At 47.8% G+C, this 19,000-nt stretch overlaps 1 protein-coding gene across 1 annotated transcript in view; it reads right to left on the reverse strand.

Moving 5' to 3' along the window:
- The window catches only part of LOC142257080 (sulfotransferase 2B1-like), a 152,316-nt gene that overhangs the window by 28,486 nt on the left and 104,830 nt on the right, over positions 1 to 19,000 (reverse strand). The window contains exon 6 of the mRNA XM_075329152.1: positions 13,972 to 14,152. Coding sequence (XP_075185267.1) covers positions 13,972 to 14,152 — 181 coding nt within the window. The remainder of the gene's footprint in view (positions 1 to 13,971; positions 14,153 to 19,000) is intronic.

The raw sequence follows: 19,000 nt of genomic DNA on the forward strand, positions 1-19,000 counted from the left end.
CCACGCCCCTATGTCCCCGAAGGACCGGCCAACACGGCTGAGGGACCCGGTCTGCCCCTGCCCTCTATATTGCCTCCCTCGCCGCCCGTACCGGTTGCCGCTGCTCCCACGCTCGGTCCGCTGCCACCAACACCGGCAGCGGAGCCCGATCCACCAACCCACGAGGACCCGCCTGTAGTAGCCGCCGGCGAACAGCCCGTCGCCACCCTGACACCAGCCCCGAGGAAGAGTCACCTCTGGAGGATGCCGGCTCCCGGTGTGGACCCGCCAGTCCCGGAAGTGACCGCGCCCCAGGTGATCGAGGCCCCGGCAGTCCGCCCGGCCAAGATGGAGGTGGCCGCTGACCGGAAACCAGCCCAGCAGGTAAAGTTGGCCGTTCCCAGGTTCCAAGCCTCGGCTGAGGCGTTGCAAGGTTGCCGCTGCGAGGCAGCTAAGCAGGCCACGACACAGCGGGGTTCCCCAGCGCAGAAGGTGCCGGTTGTAGCCGGCACAGGGGAGCTCCGGCTGGGCCCGACCCACATGCAAAGCGAGCCGGAGCAGGCAGACGCTCCATACTGGGAGCGGCAGCAGCGCCAGCTGTGCCGGGAGATAGCAGCCCGCGAGAAGAGAAAAGTGGAGGTGCTGGCCCGGACCATCCAGGAGACAGACAACCTCAGGAACACCATCTTCCGGGTGCGGGGCTCGACCTTTGAAGGCCATTTTCGGCATTTTGACCCCCAAAGAGAATGGGGGTTCATCTTTGAGCCGGGCCTGGAGGCAGAAATCTTTGTGTCCCGGAGGGACGTCTATCCCCACCTGCCAATGGGTCACCCAGACCGGGACCTGGAACCCGGTGAGTTGGTCACGTATACCCGGCACTGCGGAGAGAGGGGGTGGTTTGCCCTGAGTGTCCGGATAAGGGCATACATGGGTGCTCAGCTGCACGTCCACTCCTCTCCGCCACACTCTGAACAAGAAGATGAAGAGTATTGAAAAAGGTAGCGGTTCCGGCTGCCATACTGCCCGATCCTGTTGGGACTTTGTTGATTTCCCGTTTGATTCTCCCCCATTTTGATACATAGACAAGGCTGAGAACTAGCAGGCCACCCAAAAACGTTTGGGCCTTGTAAATAGTCCCTGACCACCCTTTTCATGTCCTGCAGTCTACAAAGAGGCTGGTTGGAGGAAGGGCCTGCGAGATGTTGTAGGCCGAGGTCCCGTCACCATGCAGACCAGTGACAACCCTCCGGGTCAGGGGTCCCCTGGACGTGGGGCCTCTGAGAGACTGCCGGGTAAGGAACTTATTACCCGGCTCGTGTGGGCAACACCCGAACCCAAACCCGTTTCCTGGACTGGGGAAAAGGGGTGCTGACCTGTTTTTAGAGGCAGCATCAAGGTTTAGATTTGCTTGGGTGGGCAAAGTGAAAAGGACCCGGTGCCGTCCCGTTCCCGGTTAATAAAAATGTTTGCAACGTTTAAGTAACCAGCCTCCCGCAAGGGAAGAAATCTAAAATATGCTTCAGTTGTATAAATGTTAGCATACCTGTAAATATGTTTTTACCTTTTCAGTTCAGAAAAATAAACGGTGGTGGTCGGACGGTCTGCAGTTAACCAAGGAGGAGTGTGACGCCCTGGACAAGCCAGGTAGTCACAGATAGAGCCCCGCACTACACCAGTCCCATAACAAGGTGTCAGCAGCCAACCATTTAAACCCTAGTCACCTCCCTCAGTGCTTGATGGACACATCAGGGGGCGGAGCCAGGCGGTTGGCACGCCCACCGAGGGGTTCAGAGAGCCTTATGCAGGAAAACAGTGCAGTTTTGAAAAAGGAGTTGAGTTTGAGAGTTGAGTGGAGGAGGTCAGGCCTGTGTGACAGGCCTGTAGCAGACTGACAGGTGCCAGGGTAGGAGCCCGGGCACCTTTGGCTAGGAGGCATACGGTGGCCTCTGCCTGCAGGAGTCGGGAAGACGGCTCGGTGGAACCATGGTGGACCAGGACAGGGTAGTGGCCCGCCGGTACAGACCCGGGGAACCCATTGGAAACCGAAGCACAAAGGGGGGTACTCAGACCCTGAAGCTAGGTCCAGAAGCTACTAGGGGCTAGCTAATTAACTGATTGCGGCCAGGACTATAGGTCCTTTTCCACCCAAAGTCCCGACTGAAGACAACAGCCCAACAAGGGGGATAGAAAGCCACCGCCACAGCAGAATGATCCCACGGGCCAGCGTCTGCGGGCAAAGGGCTCTTCCGACATCCACAAGCCAGGGAGCAAACTCCTGACGTTGCAGATGTAGGTAGTCTATCATCACAAACAGGTGCAGGAGAAAGGCAGAGACCAACAACCAGGTGGGGGACCAGACTGCAGCCGGCTGCGGGCACCGACCACCATCACCTTGGTTTACCAGAGACTTGTGTGTGTTACTAATCGTGAGTACATCAGTGCCCTCCGGCCGCCCATCTCCCTGCATCGCCCAACTACTCCCCCAATGGATCCCGGGGCCACCATCCCTACTCACGGAGAGGTTAACAACTTGCTGCGCAACATCTCCCCCGGGTGCCCCGTAACTGCAGCGGTGGTGCCCACCTTCAGCACAACCCGTGGGTGGCGTCACAAACTTAACACGGCTCCGGCCGTACACCTACATCCCCTAAACCACCAGCCCCTTTCAGATCGGAGTGACCACAGGGCCCCCGTGTCCGGAGACGCTCGAGCCACCCACCAGCGAGCCCGGATCCGAGCGGTTCGGCTGCAGCTGAGCACGGGGTGAAACAGTAACACACAGGGATGTAACAGAACAGGGGATTCTGATCTGGCTTATATATCCTGAGTCATATTGCAAAGGATTGTCGAAAATCCACTTGTGACTTTTAGGATCGCTACTTCCAATAGGTGGCGCTGTGCTAGAGTTTGTCTCCTTTACTGGAGAGACAATTTGTAATATTACAAGCAGACATTTGTACATTAGAATACTCACCTGCTCCTGTGCTGTGAGAGATGTTAATGGCTCCAGCCTCTCTGCTGCACTTCCTGTCCTGGCTGTGTTCAGATCCTGTCCTGTGCTTTTTTTTCTGGTCTTTCTACTCTCTGCTTCTCTTTGTGTGCTCTGCTCTCTGTTTGCTGTGATGATTCTGCTCCTTCTGCCTTGTTGCTCTGCTATGTTTTCTCTGGTCTCTGCTCATTATGCTCTCTGCTCCTTCTTTGCTTTTTCTGCACTGTGTTTTTCATCTTTCTATCTCCCGCGCTGTACTAAACAAGCTCCGCCCCCTCTCCTGATTGGCTGTTCTCCTCCTGGCATCTCTCACAGATCTCCGATTGGAAGAAAACGCTGCCTGGGGACTCCCTCCTCTTCAGCAGAGGCTGTGCCGTGTGCAGGGTCTGCATATCGGTGTTGAAGCCAGCGTGCAGCTACACAAACAGTGCAAGCCCCCCTAATCAGCTGCTTAGTGACCTCCCCGCGGCAGCCTGCCTATGCTGGGAATTATGAAAGTGAAAGTGCACACACGGCGGGAAGCCGGGGCCAGGCCCCTGGACTATCAGGTCATCACAGGGTATTGCACAATCTGCTCTTCCGTACAATATCCACCCCCTTCTTGGTTATGGGTCCCCAACTACATGGTGTTGCCTACATCAGCTAATCAAAATCCTAGGTACACTCTGCACCACACCCACCAGACACACCAGTGGAAGGCCTGAGTGGAATAGGGTCACCCACTTGGGGGGGTTGGTTAGGGGAGGTCAGGAGTACAGCAAGAGTGTTGGAAGTGAAGGAGAGAGGAGGTCAGGAGAAGGGTTCCTAGGAAGCTATCTAGGTGGCAGATGGTGGTCTGGGCCTAGAGGAGCTGGACCCCCGGTCACAGTGGATCGTGGCTAGGGGCACGGATCTGTCGAAGAGGACAGCTGGCGGCCTTGCACCATGAACAGGCTGGGACCAGGGCACGACGGGGTACGTGGACCCTAGATCAGAGAGTAGCTTGATGCAACCCGACAATTTACCCGACGAGAATGGAGCCTTCAAGATCCGCTCTCCACCCGCTCCAAAATTGTGGTACTAGCACAACGAGGGGGATAGGACTTTCCATTTAAACAGTCCAGAAAATCCCAAGCGTGAACCCTGAGAGCAAGCTCCCACAGTTAGCCATAGTGGGGAGCGGGACCCGGCAAGTTCCATACTACCGGGACCAACAGAGAAGTAAACTTAGTGCTAGGAGGCAGGTCACGGATCACCAGGCAGCACCATTGGGGACGGGACCAGAACTAGTTCCCCTCAGCGGCAGCGGTATCCAGAACTTTGGTTTATCCAGTTGTCAGTGTCAGCTTAATGGACTGAGTGAGTACTCAAGTGACCCCCTCACACCTAATGGCACTCCCCCTCACCACCACCGAGTCCCGGGGCATCCCCCCTACCCGTGGAGGGTTCTAACACCTGGCTGCCCCATTCCATCACCTCAGGGTACTCCCAACTGAAGCGGTGGTACTCCAAATTACCACATACCACGGGTGGCGTCACGAACTCTAACACAATCCCCTGTAAATACCCCCTTCATTTGAGTGGCCGCACGACCCCCAGGTCCGGAGACCCCTCGAGCCACCGCGGATATGGATCTGAGCAGCCTGGCTGCTGGAACAGGGGTGGCACACAGACAAGCTGAATTGGTCTCAGAGAGTGAGTGGTGATTTTTAACCTCTCTGGGCACACCTCTACGACTGCATTTGGTGGCCCCCCAAGAGCAAACAAGTCAACAAGCTATGATTGCAAATCAATAAAAAGTCCCATAATTTTCATAATGAATGCTGAAGTCAGACTAACACTTAACCTCCACATGACTCCTATTCAGCTAACCCTCTTCTTTGGGAAACAGGTAATTAAAGAGATTGCAGATGTGAGCCCAGCCACAGCTTGAATGCACAAGAAAGTGAAGAATGACAGACTTACGACTGGTAAAGAGAAAAGCTTCAGTGAATAGAAAAGTAGAGTACATTGGAATCCTTTGTTTCCTTATGGAAATTATGAATTGAGGTTTTAAGAACGACGTCGAAATAATAGAGAGGGTAGTCATATGCTTTCATTCATAATGAAGTGGCAAATGCAAAACATTGTTTTGCATCGCTGGATGAAGGGTGAGGTCTCTCCAAATGCATATTGACATGATAGGAAACATGGCATAGATATTGCCCTCTATCTATGAATAGATAAAATCATGATAGAAAAGATGACAGTAATATCTCCAACCTGGGACCACCAGGGGTGAAGATATCATAAACGTTGGGGATCTCATAAAATTTTGAAGGAACAAGCACATTCCACAAACAGCACTCGCATGTGGTCACCAACAGGAGATAATGTGGGAGTGACTTTTCGTTAATAAATATAGAAGTTTGAACTGACTTTTTGATCAATGCCAGGAAGATACTTTGCCATATTGGATTGTTTTCTTTACATTGGAGTCCTTTCGTCCATAAATCTGAAGCCATTGCAATGACATCAAGGTTAGTAATTTTCTTTTGTTTATTGTATATTATTTATAAACAATGCCTACTTTAAGATTAAATATATAGCACCCCTGATGTATCAGGTGCCACAAAATGTAACCTGTGGAAACCCAAACCCTGGAATATCCGTGCCAGTCAACACACTAGCACCCTCAGACCACATACACAACCCCAATTCCAGACTGGGAGACTGCCTAGCAACAGGTATAAGGGATGGGCACTTATTGGCTAATTGCCACCCAATCTGTAGGGAGAGACCCAGCAAGGGGAGGGGCCAGTGGTCAGTTGGGAAGTTGGCGGGAGGAAGTAGTCGGTGGATAAGTGGAAAAGTGAGATGTAGCGCTAAGAGTTGAGAGTTGGAAGTGGAGGAGAGAGGAGTGAGAGAGTGAAGTAAAGACAGGAAAAGTGTAATGACCTGAAGTAACAATGGAACACTTTAAAAGGAGAGAGGGACAGTGGAGTAAGGTACCAGGACTCCAGGAACCGTGGTTTACCTGTGGAAGTGTAATACTCCAGGAACCGTGGGACGACTGTGGAAGTCTGAAACCTAGGCTCACAGGACTCAGCATGAGGTGAGGTGCAGACCCTAGGACAGCGGGACACTTTATGCTCAACTGTTAAATCTGCCACGTGAGGGGATCTCCAGGGTCCCTCACCAACCAAAGAGTCTGAAGCATCAGCAGCAAAGAGGGGACCGGGGATTGAACCCCTTAAATAGTCCAGGCTGCCTGCAATAGGACCAAGACTGAAGCAGAGGGGCTTCCCCAGATCCAGGTACAAAGCTCAAAGTAAAAGGCAAGTTGAAACTGCAATACCGGTGTGGACTGTCTCCTTCTTGCCTCTGTACATATACACTGACTGTTTCTTACCATAACCCCCATCAGCCACTGCTGGGGCCTAGCCCTGCTTGCGGAGGGCCTAAAACACCTAAGCTGTATTACTCCACCAGACCCCGCAGGACTCTGCAGCGACGGCTTCAATAACCTGGCTGCACACCGCAAGTGGCGTAGTTGAAAAACTCTTTTATTTTATTTTCTTCTATTTTTTTCCCATTTTTCACTCCCTTTTTATCAGACCGACCCCCAGGGTCACAAAACTGGGCATCGGCCATGACCACGACTGATGCCCTCTGCGCGCCACGCGCCTGGGACCAAGTACCCCACAGCCCTGGGGCGTCACAAATATATACGCGACTCCAAACAGTCTGCCATTCCCGCTGTCCTTCCTTCCATATAGGGTACTCACTCGGATCACAGTCCTGGATCCTCTTCCAGCTCTCTGCCTGTGGCCTGTTTATCCAGAAACATGCGTGCACTGAACAGGTTTTCTAGGACCTTCCTAAAGCCCGCTTTACACGCTGCAATATATCTTACAATGTGTCGGCGGGGTCACGTCGTAAGTGACACACATCCGGCATTGTAAGTTACATTGCAGTGTGTGACAGGTATGTGCGATTGCGATTGAACGTAAAACGTTCATCACATGCACATCATTCATTTCTCTAGAATTGAACGTCAGTTTGTTCAACGTTCCAGGGGTAGCGCACATCGCAGTGTGTGACACCCCAGGAACGATGAACAGATCTTACCTCCGTCCTGCGGCTCCCGGCCAGCAATGCGAAAGGAAGGAGGTGGGCGGGATGTTTACGTCCCGCTCAGCTCCGCCCCTCCGCTTCTATTGGCAGGCTGTCGCGTGACGTCGATGTGACGCCGAACGTCCCTCCCACTCCAGGAAGTGGACGTTCGCCGCCCACATCGAGGTCGTATGGAAGGTAAGTATGTGTGACGGGGGTTAATCGTTTGTGCGGCACGTTCAACAAATTGAACATGCTGCACATACGATGGGGGCGTTGCAAATCGCATACGATATTGTATGCAAAATTGAAACGTGTAAAGCAGGCTTAAGTTTGACGCTCGACGCATCCTACTGTGAGTTAAAGGGCCAGTACGTCTTAATCTGAAAGTTCTTCTCAGCCTATTGCAGAGAGGCACTGGATATATAAGGCATCCTCCCCTTCTGGGAGGTACCTGAGCAACGCCTTCCTGTCCTTTAGTGTGGCATTGCTTCCGTCAGATCCCTGTTCCCTGCCCTTGTTGTCTATCTGTGTCCTTGAGCCTAATCTCTGTTCCTTGTCTCCGCTCAGAGCTGGCCATGCCTGTCCACTGCTCAATGCTTGCCTGTGATTCCTGCATTCTACAGAGTCCACACCGGATCAGTTGTGACTACTCCACTTCAGCTTAACGGTCCAGATCAAGCACCACGTATGGAGATCCGTACCAAGTCTTCTGGCATCTATGTCCTTCCAGCTACTGGACCAAGACCTGGCTTGGTGATACCATCTACTTTTATTTTTGTCTGAACTCTGCCAATGCTCAGGTCGTACGTAACTGCTGTGTTCTACTACTCAACCATATCTTCGGGTAACTGGACTTCTCTGGTGCTAGTCGCATGTGAACTCTGGACTCTATTCTAGGATCCCTGTTATTTGGTACCAGTCACGTTCTGACTAATGAAGTTCTCCCTTTCTTAAAGCTTTGTTCGAGTCCATTCCTGAGGTCAACTACCACAGTCCTCTGTGGTCATGTGAGTTCACTACTGCGCTCTCTGTGAGTAGCGCAACAATAGCTTTGTTCTTCCTGTTCTTGTTCTATAAACCGCAACCCTGAAGCCATATGTTATCTGTAAGGGGTGTCCAATTGACCTGTAAAGCAATTGGTGGTGGCAGCTAGTCATTTCTTTTGTAATGTAGGGGTTGGTAGTGACTGTACAAAGGCAAATATATTGTATATTACAAGAGTTGGAATCGGTTGTATATATACTATACCCTCACTGTGAGCTCCCCAATAGTGATGGGCGAATCAGAACTATAAAGTTTGGGGTCTATAACAGATACCTAGTGTCTTGGCATGGACATCGAACAAGGATTTATCAGGAAAGTCCATATTACTGTTTGGGTTCAGCAACCCGGGTAATGATAGAAATGAAAAAAAGGAAAAAGAAAGAAAGTAAGTATTAAAGCAGGGGTGTTATACTTACCGACCTTCCCTGTAGCTGTAAAACAATATCATGGTCTGATCATTACCTCTCATACATATTCACTGCTTCCCCCGCCCACCATCAGTCCCGGCATCTGTGAATGGTTGCAGTCACACCATGCCCCCACAATATTTGACAGCGTCTGTAATTGGTTGGAATCACACACTCTGTCTGCAGCCGTATAGTGATGTAAAAATAAATAAATACATTTAAAAAATGGCATAGAGTACCCGCATATTTTGATAAAGCAGATCACTACAGGCTGCAGCCCCCAGCCATGTGCCATATTTTTTATCTTGGCTGTGTATCAAGGTAAGAGGGACGCTATGCAGCTTTATTTAATTATTTAAATAAATTATTTAACTGCGGTTTCCTCTAATTTTGATACCCAGCCATGATAAAGCCGACAGCTGGGGGTTGGTATTCTCAGGTTGGGGAGGCTCATGGTTATTGGGTCCTCAAGGCTAAAAATATCAGCCCACAGCTGCCAACAATTGTTCCATCAATTAGATGTGACAATTCCAGCATTTTACTCTGCCCATCCCAATTGTCCTGGTGCGATGACAATCGCGGTAAATATAAGGGGTTAATGACAGCTCACAGCTGCCACTAAGCACCAGATTAGTAATAGGTAGGGGTCTCCCCATTACTAATTCTGTAAGTGAAAAGATATAAACACAAGTAGTGAAAAAATCCTTTATTTGAAATAAGATAAAAAAACTCACTTTCTCCATTGTATTACTCCCCAAACACCCAGGTCTGACGTAATCCACAGGAGGTTTCACGACAATCTCGGCTCTGCAACATACTGACACATTAGAGAACATGAGAGCTGCAGCTGTGATGTCACAAAGTTTACCTGCTGTCACAGCTGAAGGTTCCCAAAGTACCCCACTTGTGACCGCAGGTAAACTCCCCTCAGGTGAACTCAGTGACCTCACCTCAGCTGAACTCATTGAATTCAATCAGACCTGCATCTACTCGCAGAAAACTGTGCTTTTGGGCCAAGAGATGCAGATTTGGTGCTGGAATTTATACATCAACTTCCTTCCCCAAATCCGCATCTTCTGGCAAAAAAAGTATTTTGATGCAATTTTGATGTGTTTTCTTGCCAGGAAATGCAGATTGGGTGCAGAAATTTAGTGTATACATTTTAGCACCTGGTAGAAAATCACAAAAAAACTGTTTTGATGCCATTTCAGTGTGCTTTTCTGCCAGGAGATGCAAATGTGGAGCAGAAATCTGGTGCAGCTATTTCTGCATCAAATGTGGCAGAAAACCGCACCTAAACTGTTTTTTTTTTACTAGGAAATGCAGATATGGTGCTATAATGTATACACCAAATTCCTGCACTAAATCTGCATCTTCTGGCAAAAAAATGCATCTAAATGCCATGAGGTTTTAATGTGGTTTTCTGCTAGGAGATGCAAGTCTGGTGCAGACATTTCCATCTCCTGGCAGAAAACAAAGCATCAAAACCACAGTTCTTGTGCGGTTTTCTATCAGGAGATGCATTATTTGGTGCTTAATATTCAAATTGTCTCTCCAGGACAGGAGACAAACTCTAGCGCAGCGCCACATATTGGAAGTAGCGATCCTAAAAGTTAAATGTGGATTTTTAACAATCCTTTACATATAATTTAGGATATATATGCCAGATTAGAATCCCAATTTGCAGACACGGTGTTTCGGGGTGCTTGCCCCTCGTCAGTGCAAAGTATGGGGTGTCTGATCTGGCTCATGAGAAGCTTTGTGGGGACCACGGGGGAACACTATTCTCCTTATGGAGACTTTGCAAGCCAGTCTGGCTGCCAGTAAAGTAAGGGGACTTATAGCTGCCATGCCCCTCTGCAAAATATTCAAATTGGAATTTAAGCACCAAATTCCTGCACCAAATCTTCATCTCCTGGCCAAAAACCACATCACTACCGCATAAAAAACGCAACGCGTTTTGATGTGTTTTTATGATAGGAGATGCAGTATTGGTGCAGGAATTTGGTGTATAAATTTAAGCACCAAATCTGCAGCTCTTTCCAAAAAAACACTGCTTTCTACCAGGAGATGAGGTCTGATGGAACTCAATAAGTTGAGGTGAGGTCACTGAGTAAAAATGAGTTCATCTGAGGTGAGTTTACCTGCTTTCGCAGTTGGGGCACCGTGTCTGCCTGAAGCCGCAGCGGGCAGTCCTGTTCTCTAATGTCCTCACGCGCTGTGACTTCAGTATGTAGCAGAGCTGGAAACGTCGTAGTACGCAGTGTGGATTATGTCGGACCTGGGTGTTTGGAGGGTTAGTAAATTGGAGAAAGAGGGTGATTTTTTCAGATTTTTTTTTCCAAATATATTACTTTTTCAGTGTTTGTGTTTATTTCTTTTCACTTTCAGAATTAAAATGCACAATAATGCACACTAGCAATATGTTTAGTATTCACTAAAACACTATAACTTATCAGACTCTAGATGGTGCCGACTGCTCTGCTGCTCTGACTCTGCTACATCGCCAGCAGCTACACTAGTATACACAGTGTGCAGAATTATTAGGCAAATGAGTATTTTGATCACATGATACTTTTTATACATGTTGTACTACTGCAAGCTGTATAGGCTTGAGAGCCAACTACCAATTAAGTAAATCAGGTGATGTGCATCTCTGTAATGAGGAGGGGTGTGGTGTAACGACATGAACAGCCTATATAAGGTGTGCTTAATTATTAGGCAACTTCCTTTCCTTTGGCAAAATGGGTCAGAAGAGAGATTTGACAGGCTCTGAAAAGTCCAAAATTGTGAGATGTCTTGCAGGGGAATGCAGCAGTCTTGAAATTGCGAAACTTTTGAAACATGATCACCGAACAATCAAGTGTTTCATGGCAAATAGCCAACAGGGTTGCAAGAAGCATGTTGGGCAAAAAAGGCACAAAATAACTGCCCATGAATTGAGGAAAATCAAGCGTGAAGCTGCCAAGATGCCATTTGCCACCAGTTTGGCCATATTTCAGAGCTGCAACGTTACTGGAGTATCAAGAAGCACAAGGTGTGCCATACTCAGGGACATGGCTAATGTAAGGAAGGCTGAAAAACACCTCCTTTGAACAAGAAGCATAAGATAAAACATCAAGACTGGGCCAAGAACTATCTTAAGACTGATTTTTCAAAGGTTTTATGGACTGATGAAATGAGAGTGACTCTTGATGGGCCAGATGGATGGGCCAGAGGCTGATCAGTAAAGGCCAGAGAGCTCCACTTCGACTAAGACGCCAGCATGGTGGAGGTGGGGTACTGGTATGGGCTGGTATCATCAAAGATGAACTTGTGGGACCTTTTTGGGTTGAGGATGGAGTGAAACTCAACTCCAAGACCTACTGCCAGTTTCTGGAAGACAACTTCTGCAAGCAGTGGTACAGGAAGAAGTCTGTATCATTCAAGAAAAAACATGATTGTCATGCAGGACAATGCTCCATCACGTGCATCCAACTACTCTACAGCGTGACTGGCCAGTAAACGTCTAAAAGATGAAAAAATAATGACATGGCCCCCTTGTTCACCTGATCTGAACCCCATAGAGAACCTGTGATCCCTCATAAAATGTGAGATCTACAGGGAGGGAAAACAGGACAACTCTCGGAACAGTGTCTGGGAGGCTGTGGTGGCTGCTGCACGCAATGTTGATCGTAATCAGATCAAGCAACTGACAGAATCTATGGATGGTAGGCTGTTGAGTGTCATCTTTAAGGAAGGTGGCTATATTGGTCACTAATTTTTTGGGGTTTTGTTTTTGCATTGCAGAAATGTTTATTTCTAAATTTTGTGCAGTTATATTTGTTTACCTGGTGAAAATAAACAAGTGAGATGGGAATATATTTGGTTTTTATTAAGTTGCCTAATAATTCTGCACAGTAATAGTTACCTGCACAAACAGATATCCTCCTAAGATAGCCAAATCTAAAAAAAATACACTCCAACTTCCAAAAATGTTAAGCTTTGATATTTATGAGTCTTTTGGGTTGATTGAGAACATAGTTGTTGATCAATAATAAAAAATATCCACTAAAATACAACTTGCCTAATAATTGTGCCCATGGTGTACAGTACATTCAACATCAAGCACAATTATATCACAGTACTGTACATTAGGGAAACACTGAATAGTAGGAGGGGGAGCAAATCAACCAGCTCCTACAGTCTCAAAGATTCCAACCCATTACTAATTTAGAGCTTAGTGGCAGCTGTGAGCTGTCATTAACCCCTTATATTACCTCGATTGCCTCTGCACCAAGAGTATCGAGAGGGGCCGAGTGAAGTGCCAGAATTGTCACAACTAATGGATGCCACAACTCTGAGTGGCTGCGGGTTGATATTTTTAGCTTGAGGGACGCAATAACTATGGGCCTCCCTAGCCTGAGAATACCAGCCCCCAGCTGTTGGCTTTATCATGGCCGAGAGTCAAAATTAGGGGGGACTGCATGCAGTTTTTTAAAATTATTTATTTAAATAATTTAATAAAAATTTGCATAGGGTCCCTCTTATTTTGATACACAGCCAAAATTAGAACATGACAGATGGCTGGGGGCTGCACCCTGTATCCATCTGCTTTATGTGCGCTGGGTATCACAATATGGATAATGTGACAACTGTGCGGGAGACTCGGTAAATATAACTGTCTTGCTTTGCAGCCCCTTAGCCCTTTCTACCACCATTCTACAGCACAATGTTTGGGTCCCCATAGAATTATATCGGGTTTGTTATCCGGGAAGATATTCGGGTTCAAGTCTGGTCCCGAACCGGATGGATCAGCTGAATCCGATCATTTCCGGGTTTGCCTATCTCTACTCCCCAATAATCGGCCTAGTACTGGAAACAACCATGGCCTTCCTTGTCCATTAATCGTCGGTCAATTGTGTAATTGGACTGATTATTGGGGGCAGCAGAGTGCTGTTCTGGACAGTCATACTTTCAGTAAGGCAGACAGACAACATTGTAATGATACTAGGTTGCAGATTAACCCATTATCTGCTAATTAATAGTGTTTGTGGACATGACAGTTTCTCTTTAACATTTGACTTCCTTAGTCAGAATTTAGGTCTTCACTGGCCTGCTCATCCTAGATATCAAGTGGAGTAACCCCTTTTTAAACCACTTACTGATATAATTTGACTATCCTCTTGTCCTATTTCTCTTTTTATGCTTTGTCCTTTTCTTTATCTTTGTTTGCACAAGCTAAGATTTTCCACATTTTCCACGTGGAATTTGTATCATAAAATACATTTATCTATAAGTTGCATTTGTACACGAGTGCTTGCTAATATATAACCCTGCAACAGGATTTTGATATACATTGGTTTTGTTAACATCGATTTGATTCCTACGATTGCAATACCAGTTATTGAACTGTTAAAGAACATATCAACAGAATGGAAAAGTGGAAATCCCTTTCATCGCAATCTCATTGTCTATTACTTCTTTGCTCTTTACCTTTTCTCATAAAATTGTTGTTGTTTCTATCAAACAGGGAGTTTGGAGCTTGGCTATTATTGGCCATATTGTTGTTTTTCATGCTAGTGAAGCTAGAATGCTCCACAATTAAGTCGATGGCCTTTTCGTCTAGCTCTTTCTCAAGGAATGTACATATCTTCTTTACAGTTCCTCTATGGTCCTGGAATAGAAAAGGTAAGCTTGTATGCACAATAATGAATTACACTTCAGACACAAAACAAATAACTAAATTATGAAATTGAAAAAAAATAATGCCAACATTTTCTCTGAATATAGACACTGGCTGGCAATTTGTCACATGCATTTACACTTATGTGTGGCTTCAGGGACTTTTTAAAATAAAATTACAGGAAAAAAACATTTCTGGCTAAATGTCTGATCCAAAAACAACACATAAAGGAAAGTCATACTTACCAATACACTGCTGCTCCCCATTATTGGCAGCCCTTCATTTTTTTCATAGATTGTAAAATATTTTCAGAAATAAATGGAAATGTACCAAAGTTATATATTTAGGACTTTTTAATTAGTGGTTCAAAGTAATACAACAATAAAACATTATTTGTCAACTTACATGTGGAAATTTCAAAGAAGAAACCAAATAAACAGCATGTGCAGTAATAAATGCATCCCTAATTGATATTTGGTTGCGCAGCCTTTGGCATTGATGCCAGCCTCCAAACATCTCTTGTAGCCATCTATAAACTTCTTGTACTACACAGCTACCGTGTTTCCCCGAAAGTAAGGCCCTGTCTTACATTAATTTTACCCCCAAAAGTCCCACCCTGCCTTACTTTCGGGGGAGGCCTTACATTGGAAAAAAAAATAACAATGCCTTCCCATTGTTTCACAGTCCGGCATCCACCCCATCCTCCCCCCTGCAGCCTCCCCATTGTTTGAGAGTCCGGCATCCACCCCATCCTCCCCCCTGCAGCCTCCCCATTGTTTGAGAGTCCGGCATCCACCCCATCCTCCCCCCTGCAGCCTCCCCATTGTTTGAGAGTCCGGCATCCACCCCATCCTCCCCCCTGCAGCCTCCCCATTGTTTGAGAGTCCGGCATCCACCCCATCCTCCCCCCTGCAGCCTCCCCATACAGTGGTTCTGCCCCCCACTCTGCCACCACACACACTGACACATACGGTACCGGTACAGCCCCACACGGCACCCACACACATATCGTACCGGTACCGTACACACACACACACACTGACACATACAGCCCCATACGGCACCCATACACATACCGTACACATACCGTACACACACACACACACAGAGAGAGTTTCGGAACTTACCGTTACTTTCCTTCTGTTTCGATCTCCTCTGCGGTGCCGGGCTGACGAATCGGATGCCGGGGACGCTGGACCAATCGGAGCGAGCCTGCATGCGGTGACGTCGCGGCTGATTCGGCCAATCAGCTGCGAGCCGGCTGACTGGCCAATCAGAGCTCGAGCTGATGGCCAGCAGGGAGCCTGTGACGAACAGGCTGATCGGCCAATCAGCATCGAGCAGGAAGAGCGTTGACCCGGGACGCGCCGCAGGCCGGCGAGATATGCGGCCTTACATTACGCCGCGACCACCACCCATAGGCAGCCTTACATTCCCCGGGCCCCCCCGCTACCCTGCCTTACAATCGGGGGGTGCCCTACATTGGCGGACCCCCCCGAAATCCCAACCCTGCCTTACTTTCGGGGGGGTCCTACTTTCGGGGAAACACGGTAGTATTTTCTTCCACTCTCCCTTTGCAGTCTGATTAAGCTCTTGAATGTTTGCAGGGTTCTTATTTCAGCTCACCCCAAAGATTTTCAGTGTGATTGAGGCCAGGATTCATTGCTGTCCATTTTAAAATAGTTCATATTTTCTTTTTTAACCATTCCTATGTACTTTTGGATGTGTGCTTTGGGTCATTGTTTTGCTTGAAGACCCATGATTTTGGACTCAAACCAAGTTTTCTTACACTGGGTAGGACATTTCACTCTAAATTCTCTTGATAAATCACTGATTTCATGATTCCTGTAATACAGGCAAGTCCTCCAGTACCAGAAGCAGAAAAACAATCCCACAGCATTATATATCCTCCACCATGCTTAACTGTTGGTAGGGTGGTCTTTTCCTTATAAGCTTTTTTGCGCCGTCTGTAAACAAACTTTTGCTTTGCATTGCCAAAATGGTCTATTTTTGTTTCATCTGTCAACAGAACATTTTTCCAGAAGGATTGGGGTTTGTTAAGGTACTCTTTGGCAAAGATCAGTTGTTCCTTTTTATGTCTTTTCTTCAGCAATGGTTTCATCCTTGGCCTTTGCCCATAAAGTTCTGCTTGGTTTAGTGGGCGGAGTATGGTACTTGTTGAAATCATGACCTCAGACTGTCAAAGGTTGGCTTACAGGTCTTTGGATGTTTGATGTAGTGTTTTTACATCATTTGAACCAACCTTTGAAGACACCATTTGTCAATTTTTCTCATTCTCCCATGTCCAGAAAGTTTCTTGACTGTTCCATGCTTTTCAAACTTCTTAATAACATTGCACACTGTTGAATCTGGGATACCAAGGTCTTTGGAGATGGCCTTATACCATTTGGAAGTCTTGTGTTTGCTAATAATAGCAGTTCTGATGTCCTCAGACAGCGCCTTTGCCTTCACCATTGTGACAAAGGAACAGGGCCTACCATGAAGTCACTCGGCTCTGCTCCACCCAGACACACACTCGGCTCTCCTGCACCCAGACACACACTCGGCTCTGCTCCACCCAGACACACAGTCGGCTCTCCTGCACCCAGACACACACACTGTTGTAGTTATCTCCTTACAATGCAGGGGGTTGTAGCTCATGATGGGACATCTGAGAAATGTGCACATGCGGCTCTGGGGGCCCCACACACACGGCTTTGAGGGGCCCGAACACACAGCGACACAGCTCTGGGGGCCAGGACATACCTCTCGGAGGGGGGGGGGAAATCCATACAACTCACTGGGGTCCATAAAGTGGGGGGCGGGGACTCAGGGCACATACAGATCGGGTGGGGTGGAGGGGTGTAGAACATACCGTTCAAAATTACTAGTGGAGAGGGGGCCCACACAGCGCCGGAGGGCAGTGCTGTGCTGGGGGTCGCTGGCTGGCACTGTGCCTCCTTCATCTGTGCTGTGGGACTGGAGCAGGAAGTCGCGCGGTAGCTCTGCCCACACATGAAGTTCAAACCAGGAGGATGCAGCACCTTAAAGGGATGGCAGCCTCAGTTTCCTGCCGAGGACTGCGGTCCCCGTCACTCGCAAGTGGCCCCCTCAGCTGTTCAGGGCCCCGGCATTTGCCCGGGTTTGCCGGATGGTGACGCCGGCCCTGCCTGGGACCCCTGTTCAATTGGGGCACGGAACAGGAAGATTCTTTCCAGAAGATGAAGTCTGTCTTAACCGGGGAGGAGATCCTGGCTTATTATAACTATGGCCTTCCCTTTGTGTTATACACTGATGCCAGTAATGTGGGTCTGGGGGTCGTTTTGTCCCAGGTGCAAAAGGGCAAAGAGAAGGTGATCGCCTACGCCAGCCGGAAGTTACGACCGACAGAAAGAAATCCAGAAAATTATAGCTCCTTTAAGTTGGAATTTCTGGTGCTTGTTTGGGCAGTAACAGAATGATTTAAGCATTACCTGGCTGCTGCCAAGTTCACGGTGTACACCGACAATAATCCACTGACACACCTGGACACGGCGAAGTTGGGAGCTCTGGAGCAGGATGGGTCGCACGATTGGCTAACTATTACTTTGTTATCAAGTACAGGGCTGGCCGTAAGAATACTAATGCAGATGCCCTATCCCGGATGCCTCACTTGTCTGATGATGATGGAAACGAAGAGGACCTGGAAGAAGTTGAATTACCTGCATTCCACCAACCTCCCTTGGAGGAACCATTCAGGTCCAGTGCCCAACTACAGGCGATGACTTGTAATCCGCTGCCTGACCATGGCTGGCAGGAGGACCAAGATCGAGACCCATAAGTCAAGTTAGTCAAAGTGTTGCTGGCTAGACCTGATGCCCACCTTGGACCAGGGGCTCCGGAGGAAGCCCAGAAGTTGTGGCAGGATCGGAGTCGACTCTATCTGAACCAAGGTAAGTTGTGTAGGAGTTTGACCAACCCCAAGACCCGTGAGAGAATCTGCCAGATCGTAGTCTCTAAAGGCCCCGTCACACACAGAGATAAATCTTTGGCAGATCTGTGGTTGCAGTGAAATCATGGACATATTGTTCCATTTGTATTTAATATAAACTGCCCGTGGGCAGTTGTCAGCGCTTGACCTAATAACCCTTATACTCTTGCAGCTAGGTTAAATGACAAAATGGCCCCTTCAATTTGCCTGATACCACAAATTCTATAGATGGGATTTATTAAAAAATCCTCAAAAACTAGCGCTAGAAAAGGGTTTTAGCAGAAGGTCTTTTTATTATTAACAGTTTGTTGCTATCCTTGTTCTAGATAGGATAAGAATAATAAATCACAGTACATAGAACCATAAGAAATAAAAATAAAAAATAAAAAACGAATAATAGTGAATACAGTATTAAATTATATATCAAATTATCACAGCAGGCTTTCTCTGATTAGTCTCTTGTAATGCCCCGAACGGTGGCAAAACAACCAACTATATTAGTATGGTATAATGGTGGTGTAATACAGATACCATATAAAACCGGGTCAAGCTAACGCTGTAATCTGTAAAGGGTCCAGAATTATTTGATTGCAATGTGCAGTATATATGTGACGCCCTGGGCAAGCCAGGGGTCACAGGTCACAACATCACATGCACCCCACATTCCCTGCAGGAACACCAAGCTAACCCAAAATCCTTGTTGCCTTCCTCCAGGGGCTGATGTCCACACCAGGGGGTGGGCCAGGCGGTTGGCTCTGCCCACCGAGGAGTTCTCAGCCCTGGAGGCGAGAAGAACCAGGCAGTTGAGCTCAGGCAGAGCTTGAGTGAGAACAGAGATCAGTGAGGGAAGTGAAAGTAGAAGGAAGTGA

The sequence above is a fragment of the Anomaloglossus baeobatrachus genome, chromosome 11 (genome assembly GCF_048569485.1).
Source record: "Anomaloglossus baeobatrachus isolate aAnoBae1 chromosome 11, aAnoBae1.hap1, whole genome shotgun sequence".
Lineage (NCBI taxonomy): Eukaryota > Metazoa > Chordata > Amphibia > Anura > Aromobatidae > Anomaloglossus > Anomaloglossus baeobatrachus.